Source organism: Limulus polyphemus, unplaced genomic scaffold, assembly GCF_000517525.1.
Source record: "Limulus polyphemus unplaced genomic scaffold, Limulus_polyphemus-2.1.2 Scaffold4902, whole genome shotgun sequence".
In the NCBI taxonomy this organism is placed as follows: Eukaryota; Metazoa; Arthropoda; class Merostomata; order Xiphosura; family Limulidae; genus Limulus; species Limulus polyphemus.
The window spans coordinates 31,476-41,410 of NW_013670512.1; the positions used below are offsets into that span (position 1 = coordinate 31,476).

At 30.0% G+C, this 9,935-nt stretch overlaps 1 protein-coding gene across 1 annotated transcript; it reads right to left on the reverse strand.

The window, feature by feature from the left end:
• Positions 1-2,307: 2,307 nt before the first annotated feature.
• On the reverse strand, positions 2,308-8,915 carry LOC106471849 (sepiapterin reductase-like). The gene is made up of 3 exons (XM_013932472.2): positions 7,999-8,915; positions 6,123-6,272; positions 2,308-4,029 (listed from the first exon to the last, which is right to left on the reverse strand). Exons 1-3 carry the CDS (start codon positions 8,537-8,539, stop codon positions 3,911-3,913), a joined length of 810 nt encoding a protein of 269 aa, XP_013787926.1. The 5' UTR covers positions 8,540-8,915; the 3' UTR covers positions 2,308-3,910.
• Positions 8,916-9,935: the final 1,020 nt, after the last annotated feature.

A 9,935-nucleotide genomic window follows, 5' to 3' on the forward strand; every position in this document is an offset into this window, starting at 1 on the left:
GTGACTGTAGCTTTTCTTTCCCCAAAACTTTGTCTTCAAAATAAGGGTGCGTCTTATATTCCGAAAAATACGGTATAATCTTTAAACACAGTTATTAAACAAGTATCTCATATACATGCATTGTGACATCACATTACCAATTACTACTAGTTTAATGTGTGTGTGTGTAGGCAACAAATAACAGATTTACAAAACACAGTTATTAAACAACTTGTATTTCATATACGTGCATTGTGACATCACATTACCAATTGCTACTAGTTTAATAAAATATGGGTTATACATAGATATATATACATATATGTGTGTAGGCAACAAATAACAGATTTACAAAACAATTATTAAACAAGTTGTATTTCATGTACCTGCATGGTGACATCACTGTCAATAGTTTATTATTAGATTATAATTTTGTTAAAATTTGTAAAACTGAAACCACCAGATGAAAGGTATTTTTAATTTTCTAGCACAAAGAATACTGGAAACATCAAGAAATCATTACACAACTCAACAACTTGTAATGTTTAGTGCTCATAAACTTACATATCCATATTACAGTATGTAGTGACATTTTATTTTCACTTAAGTTTTTCTATTTTAAACAATTTCCATTTTGACATTCAAAATGTTTTTCTCCAAATGCAACAACAATGCTACTGTAGCAGTGTTGCCAAGTCTCCCAAAAAAAATAAGTGGTACTGCTGTTAAAAACAAACCTAAAACAAGTGGTACTGCTCTTAATAACAAACCTAAAACAAGTGGTACTGCTCTTAATAACAAACCTAAAACAAGTGGTACTGCTCTTAAAAACAAACCTAAAACAAGAGTCACTGCTGTTAAAAATAAACCTAAAACAAGAGTCACTGCTGTTAAAAATAAACCTAGAACAAGAGTAACTGCTGTTAAAAATAAACCTGGAACAAGAGTAACTGCTGTTAAAAAGAAACCTAAAACAAGAGTCAGTGCTGTTAAAAATAAATTTAAAACAAGAGTCACTGCTGTTAAAAATAAATTTAAAACAAGAGTCACTGCTGTTAAAAATAAACCTAGAACAAAAGTAACTGCTGTTAAAAAGAAACCTAAAACAAGAGTCAGTGCTGTTAAAAAACAAACCTAAAACAAGAGGCACTGACTTTCAAAACTACTCTTTTTCATGGCTTCACCTCAAAATGGCCATTTATGCACCTTTATTGGAATATATATCAAATGGATGGGCCAGAAATATCATGGTTGTAGTTTTGTTTTTTAATTGAACAGGAGAGAGGATAGGATGATTCTAAAACTGTAATGATGTGTAGGCTATTTTACTGATCTAATCAATCATCGAAAACCACTCCTACAACAACAAAATAAGCCCAGAAAACTGTATCCAGCAACTCTAAGAATTAAAGTGACTCAAGTAGAATTGACAACACTGTACTATAGATCATGTACAAGTGACCATCCAATGATATCGGGAACTTTATGGTTAACATACAGAAAATGTTAAGATTGGTTGAAAGTGCTGTTACAACAAGACATAGTTCGTTTGTTAAGATTGTTAAAAATTTAAGAAATTATCTTTACAATAAATATACTGCATCTTATGTGACCACATGGAAAAAATTCACCATTTGTAAAGGTTATGCAGTGTGATATATTACATCAATGTAATGTAAGTAATTAGATGAATATAATTGGAAATAATTTGTTAAAATGGTCCTTATATAATACCTACATGTACCAAATTAGGCACAAAGGCCTAGCTCACGGACATTAAAAAAACAACATTTTTTTGTGTTACTACGTAATTTTGGAATTTGTCAGAAAATCTGTCTAAATGAAGCAGGAATGTATCTAATAGCTAGCCAAGTTGCTAAAGTGTTTTGATACCCAGCTTAAGAACTAACTGGTGCACCGTAACAAGATAGTGATCACTAAAACTCCCACCAAATTTTGGCTGGACATACTTTACAGCAGTGGTTATCAAACTGTTCACAATTTATGCCACGTATGTGACCCTCCAATAGTTACATATGCCACACATACTTGTCATTTTATGACACAAGTGTATGTTTGTCAGAAATATAATATTCAAAAAACTTCCTCAGTTAAGTAACAGAAATACATAAATAAGGAAATGAAGGCCAAGTTCAGATTATATGTGGTGAAATGTGCATTGCAGTTCAGGAAGTGCATTAGAAGGTTACTATAGCCCAACTGAGTTGACTTTCTACATGTATGGAGAAACTCGCCCAATAATAAAATCTCTGCTCCAATTAAACTTTTTGTGAAAGTAAAACTAAATGGATAGTGTTATAATGTTGATATAACTTGATGAGATTTGTGCACGTTCATCCAATGTAGCTGCCATATGTTTAGACGATATTTGATTTGCAGTTACAATTAAACATACATATTAGTTTGGATGGTGCTGTATCTTTGTCATTAAAGACTGAAGTAAACCATTTATGTGTATTAGGTGGTAAAGAATAACTTTTATTTGTACAAATGTTACTTCCCGTGGTAACAATAATGCACATGGTCAAAGGTCAGCTTATGTTGAAAAGTTCTTAATGAAAAATATCCCAGTGGCTTAGCATTGAAATAAATATACAGCTGTTAGTGTTTTTTTTTACTTTCAATGAAAAAAGTGTATAACGAGTAAAAATCATGTCTCTCAATACTTTCAGTTCTCCCTGCTATTCCCAGTAAATCCTATGAAGATGAATAAACCGATATTTTATGTCAAACTTTTGCTGTAGATTGTACACTTTGAAAACCATAAATATCTCCAAACATTAATTCTGAAGCTATTTTTCATAACTCTCTCTGTTAATGTCCCACATAATAATTGAATTCAAGATGTAGAATTTGTGTACCTCCAGAAAAACACCACTTGATTGTCCTGCTTTTGTTCAATTTTTAATATATTGTATGTTGTAGATAAGTTACGACTTATAAATAAAAATGTGGCAAACCTTCTCTTATAATTTCTTCCTATATTTGTGATATTTTTGGTTATTTATACTGAACTATAGTACTTAAATTATTTATGCACAAGACCTATTTAGTTAAGGAATAATATTGAATTTTGACCAGTAAAGTACATATAATATTTTCAAGTATAGTAAGTCCACTTCATTTAAAAGGTAAAGTATATTTATTACAATAGAAATTTTACTATCCACTGTTGTATAACCAGTGTGTATTTTAATAAATTTCATACTTGAGTATTTAAGTTTTTTTTTTCAGCCACTTAGAACATCTCTAAGTGTTGTCAAAATCAAATTACCTACTTATCTTGTGGAAATATAAATGTAAATACACCTGTGTAAAGCATTTTCATGTACAGTCTTGGGTATTTTTCTTTTCATATTTATATTATTAACAGTCAATTTACTAGCACCTAAACCATTACTGGCAATAATAACAATGCATCAGGAATTTCACGTACCCAAAAAAAGCTTCTATTAGTTACACTGTGATTTCACTTAATCAGTTCAACTAAAAATCTATAAACTTCACATGCAACCTAGATTTTTTGACTAAAAATGTTTAGCCCTTTAAAAGAAACGACAAAACATTCAATCATTTTATAGCACAATTTTCAAATACACCCTAGTAAACAACATACTTCTCTTTAATGTGTATTTTCTTTTGTTTTTATCACTATTCATCATCATACTAATGAAAATTATTGGGATCAAAAAGCACCATTTTAAAAACACTGGTATACTCAGTGTTTTCTTGCTTTGTTTGAAAATAATATTAACAATCATATATATATATGAATACTTGTGAAACAGAATTTTTACCTTATAATACTTTATTGTGTTCAGTAAGTGGTTGTATATTTTGTAACTTTACTAATGTATAGTCACTAATATTTGGAATTAAATCCACAACGTTTTGTAGATTCTGTCAATGTTTACAGCTTGTCAAACACATCTACATAGTCTCCTGATTTAAACTTCCCTTCCTCCAGAATAGTAAACAGTCGAGCCACTGTAGTTTCACATTTCAAAAGTTTTCCTTCATTGGAAACTTCTGAAAATTAAATGATAAAAAACTGTGATATTATATTTAGGATACATTAAACTAATAGGTGAAAATTTAATAAAGAAAAACACAGGAAACAATAATGGTAATAAATGAATGAAATGGTATTTTTTAATATATTTTTCGTTTAGTGCATAACCAAAATTATCACAATGATAGAAAGAATCGAAAACACAGTGAATTGTACATTTACTATTTCAGAAAATATCAACAAAACTTGGTGTAATTTAAATAAGTGTTAAGGAATAACATTTAAATAGTTATTCCCAGGCATATTCACTGAAAGAAACAAAACTACAATTAAAGAGTATGCTCCTAAAAATTTCATTCAAAAATAACGAATATATAAACAAAACAGTTTTTCATGTTGATCAAAATTATAATTCTTATGTACTTATCATGAACTTCTGATCATTGCAGAATATTTACAAAAATCAGAATTAAAGTTAACCCTATACTGAATACAACTAACTTAATATACCACTTTTACTTATACTCATTAAAATGCACTGATTATCAGTTCAATGCTCTCACTGTTAGCGATTTCTATAACATAAACCCAATAATATCTCACAAGGTTTGGCCAGCTTAGGAGATTTAGATTAGATTTAAATCCATACTGGACAACATTTTGAGCAAACACTCTTTGCCAAGTCTTAGTTAATCATGACTTAATAAAAAGCACATACTTGAAACATTGCCTAATAAAAGTTGGTTACTTTGATGATATTATTCTACTTATTTCATTTTTTCTCATAACAGGAATAAATTATAAAAAAAATTAGCGGTGCTGCAGAACTGCAATAAAACTTTAATGCTATATATATATATATATATATATACACGCATACATATATAAACCTCAATGATAAATATACATTTTGAATTTATTTTTCAACAAAAAAGTTTCTGTTGTCACTAAGTCATCAATATTGTCCATTTTACCATCATGATTACTATGTACATATACAAAATCATACTTGTTACACAGACATATGTACATATATAAACATGTGTGTGTATGTTGTTGCCCTCCCTCCCATGCTTATGCCATCCATTTATCTAATTTTAATCTGGCCTCGTTGTATGTCTCCTTGGCCCCCAGTTAAGAAAAGCTGGAGCCAGGGTAATAGCTTACAGTACTGTCACTCAGTATATGAATGAGAATAAGGCAAAATTATTAGTATGAAAAGTTTGAAATCAATTTTGTATGCACCACAACATTTTCTTGGTTTAAAAACAGAAATAATTATCATACATATATATAGACACATTCATGAAACATATCAGATAAAATAAAACAAATTTATTGTTGTAATGTTGTTCCTTTGTTGGCAGGTTCTTTAAATTTTCTGGTTAAAATAATCTTTATCTTCTTCTTTAATATTTCTACAAGCCTAAACACTGTGATAAGTTTTAGGCCAAGTTTACTGATAACTGTACTACAATAACAAAAAAAACTCAAAGTAATTCAATGTGCAAGATAGCTAATGTAAGTCCAAATACTTCAATAAAAACCAAAGTGACTGATTCATTCTATGGACTAGATACAACTCTATCTTCTTAATTATCTCCAAACCTAATCTTTGAATTTCCTAGAAAACTTGACATGAAATCTTTAAAACTTTCTAGTCCTATATTATTAAATCTTTCAATCTTAACATCAGCATTACAACCCACAGTTCCCTCTAGCTAACAAATAAGTTACAGCATTAAAAAAGATATAGCTTACAACAACATATACATACATTTACTTATATATATATATATATGTATATATATATATATACATATCACACCAGACCCAAATACAGAAGCTATGCCCACAGAAAACTAATAACAATAATGTCAACGTAGTAATCTTACCACCACTATCAGTGAACTAAATATGTACATGTAAATCAATAAGAAAAAAAATTACCACACTGTTTACTATCTTTAATTTCTGAAGTATGTTGATGATCAACTATAAGTGAGATTATTCTGTAATTCTATTTCTTTATTAATGTTCTTACAATGTCTTTGAATGAGCCTTTTCCTCATCTTAATTTTGAAGACTGATGAACGTACATAACACTTACTCTGCATGAAAGCTCCGACTTCTGGTAAAGCATTTTCAAGTATTTCTTTCATCATTTCTGTGTCTAATGGTCCTGGGCCATAACTAATAATGCTCAAGCTAGGGTCTTCCTGAGCCAGAACTTTGAAGTACATGTTTCTGGCAGCCTTTCCTACAGTGTGGAAAAAAAAGTATGTGAATGGGTAGCACAATTCAAAGTATATAAATAATTTAGCTTAAATATAGAATTAAAAACAAAAAGACAAGAATATTAATTCATTGACTTGTAAATGATGGAAAACATAGCGTTAATTAAATGTTTTGTAAGAAAGGTCATACCATGCAAATCACGATGTAAAAGCTCAACAACAACATTGTATTTTTCAACACAGATGATATAAACTTAAAGTGTTCTAAAGGAAATGTTTTGTATATGTTTGTACCAACTAACACAATTATACACAATGGTATAATTAATTGACAGAAATCAACCATATGATCTTACATATTATATTATCAAGATTCAACCATGAAACAATCAACAAGCCTTATTTTAAATGCTTGTGTATCTAAAACTTAAACTGGAATTTGCACTTACTATGTAAAAGAAAAACTTGCATATTATACTGGATCCAATTAGGGACTCTCAAAAAATTCTGTTTTATGCCATTTAGATTAACTTCAGAATTAGATTTTTAATCATTATGACATGCGAGTCAAGCCCTGGTGTTTTTACCGTTAATACATGCACCATTTTAAAATGTGGTCATTCATGCATAATTGCAAGGTTAGAAGATATCAATAATACATGTACAATTTTCTGTTAACTCAAAATTATTTCATCATGAGGTACAATACTCTCCAATGGGAATAATGCATGTTTAAAATTTTTGCAACAAACAAACTATATTTGTGAAACAAATAGTAATGTAAAGTTTTGTTTGTTTTATATTGTTCACTTAAATATATTATACCTACTGTTATGAAAAATTTAACTATAGGTGTTTTTCTTCTTCCACATTCCAGTTAACTTGTCTTATAACAATTTTAAGGTCTATTGACTTTTCAATATCTTGTCAGTTTTGGCCTTTAAACCATAACTTTTTGTAACTATGTAGTTATTGGTAATAAAATATTAACAAAAGCAACTTAAAATGTCATTGCCTAATTCAAAATGGAACAAATAAAGAACTATTTGGTCCATTTTTCAAAGTAATTCAAAATTTGCTTAGAAATGTATTTTTAAAACTCAACATAAATGCACTGTTTGTTAAAATATGAGACTAATGATCAGATGCTACGAATTGCTTATTTATATATAAATATATTTTTTAGACAAAATATTTGCTGAAAAATTTGACTTCTATACAGGTATATATGTGGCAGGTTTTAATGTTCTTATCCTTATTCTAAAATCTCAGCACAACAGTCATACTTGTAATACCCTTTCCCCTACTTGTATTCTAGCCGAAGGCTCAGAATTAAATTTTGAATATGTAAATTATCATTATTTTTAAAGAATGTATTTTCAACTGAAAAAATATTTTATTATAAGATACAATATGTAGATTTCTTTTATAATGATCACAACTCTTGTGTTCATGGGTCTTATAGTGTACTCAATAGCAAAAATTTTCACTTTGGAAAAGTTTATATGTACATGCTAAAGACACAGTAATGGCAATATGATCTGAACTTAGATATTATTTATAATAAAAGAAATACATAGTGGTTTTTAACTTAGTCCGTTATTAAACAATTTTTTTGAATGTGTTATATTGTTATTAAATCATTGAATGATAACTATGATTCATATTTTTAAATTTTCTTTTGCTCCGTCTTTATAAAATTAATACATAATTGCATCCTGTTTTAGAAATTACCTTAAATAAACTTACCTGAACAATAAAGACTCCATCCATCAATTGCCTTTTGTGATGCTAAAGAAGAAATGTGAATTATGTGCCGAAATTTAATGTTATCTTTAAGAATCTTTTCAAGAAAAACTGAGGTTAAAATTACAGCCGAGTTAAAATTTAGGTTAAAATATCTCGTTATTTCGTCACCATCTTTAAACATGGAAGCTTTCCGGGATATATCACCAATGGTACCAGCATTATGAATCAAAAATGCTTGATCAATTTTTACTGGGCAACTTTCCACAAACTGACATACTTTGGCCAAAAGCTGTTCTACCTGTGTTGCAGAAACTGTAGTCAGGTCCATTGGTATTGTTATTACTTGTGTTTCTTTATCACATTCTTCAATTAGTTGCTTTGTTCCTTTTAATCCTTCTTCACTTCGAGCGATCAATGCGATAATCGAATTTCGTGGTAATTTCTTGGTTAAGCTTAGACTAAGTACTCTACCTAATCCTCGACTTGCGCCGGTAATTACACAGAGGGAAGGAATCTCCCAATTCACTTTTGTTGCGTTCATTTTCTGCAGAATATTCAGGATATGTACTTCTGAATATTAAACTAACAGTAACAGTTACTGACAATTATGCTGTAGAAAACTTGAAGGATTATTGATCAGTTTTATAGGGGCACAGATAACTTGTTTATCTTTGCCTATCGTCAAATATCAAGGTAACGCTAGAATTGCTTCAGCAGAGTGCTCAAACATTTATGATTTAGACCTCATTCAAGGACATCATCGGTTAATACCGAGAGTCAGGTTTATTAATATTCGTAAAGCTACCGGTTTAATAAAAACTGAACAACCGAGAAAAGCACTTATCAACGACTCCGGGTAGTGAACAAGCTGAAATGAACTTGAGCTCTAGCTTCCGAGATCTTATCATCTGAATCCCCCTTCATCCTCAGGTCTTTCTCGTGTTTAATTCTTGTATTTATTAATTCCTTACCCCATTTTTTCAGTGTTTTTTTAAAGAAACGTTGTTAGAGTTTTATTTTATAATTCTTTTTTGCTTTTTTAAAATGTTTGATTTTCATAAAGTTTATTATTTTTGAAAAAAGGAAACATTTTTAGGAAAAAAATCAATTTTCCATTCATTAGTCTTTGAAACAAATAAAGTATGATCTTCTTTTCTTTCTCTCTCTCTCTTTCTTTCTTGTTTCGTACTTCACTGGTGAAGTTTTGGAGCTTTCGAACGTTTTACAAATAGCTATAATGCTGTTATAAACTGTAGCAACTCACGTCTCTGTTCGTTTGTTAATTTTCATTAAAAAATCTTTCCGAAGAAACTTTAGCGATACAAGTCCTTTCTTAAATAAAACTAGTTTATTCTCTCTCAATACAACTTTGCAATATACTTAATTTCCACAATCAGTTTAACTTAAACAAACGCTATAATTCACAACGAACGATTCACGCACTACCGCGCTTGACTCAACTGTCCGTCTCTATCTCTGTCTGCCATTCAATTCCCGCACATCTAGTAAACACTCGAGCATTCACGAACCTTCGAGAATATCATGACGTGTTGCTAGCGTCAAGTGACTTCCGCTGTCGTAACAATATTGTAAATTTTGTACATTTTTCAAAAATTCTCAGTGCAATTTAAAATATTTTACTGGCAGCCCTGAACGCCTTGACCTGGTTTCGAGAAATTGTGTTTGGTTTCCCTGTCAGAAATACACAGTCTTGTTTAGGAATATAAATCAGGAAGCTACAACTGTAGCTTCGCACTATTAGTGGAAAGAGTAGCTGTTGACATTGCTGGTCCTTTGCCCCAAACTCGTGCTGGAAACAGGTACATTTGGGTGGTGATGGATTATTTCATCAAGTGGCCTGAGGCATATACAATACCAAATCAGGAAGCTACAACTATAACTTTGGCTATTAGTGATTTCTTCTTCAGATTTGGTAT

What these genes read in the sequence shown, in the direction of transcription:
- LOC106471849 (XM_013932472.2), bottom strand. Translation starts at nt 8,539, where the DNA reads ATGAACGCAACAAAAGTGAATTGGGAGATTCCTTCCCTCTGTGTAATT. An exon ending in ATGGAGTCTTTATTGTTCAG is followed by an intron (nt 6,273 to 7,998) that starts GTAAGTTTATTT and finishes TCCACACTGTAG; the next exon opens with GAAAGGCTGCCAGAAACATG. An exon ending in AGTCGGAGCTTTCATGCAGA is followed by an intron (nt 4,030 to 6,122) that starts GTAAGTGTTATG and finishes TTTAATTTTCAG; the next exon opens with AAGTTTCCAATGAAGGAAAA.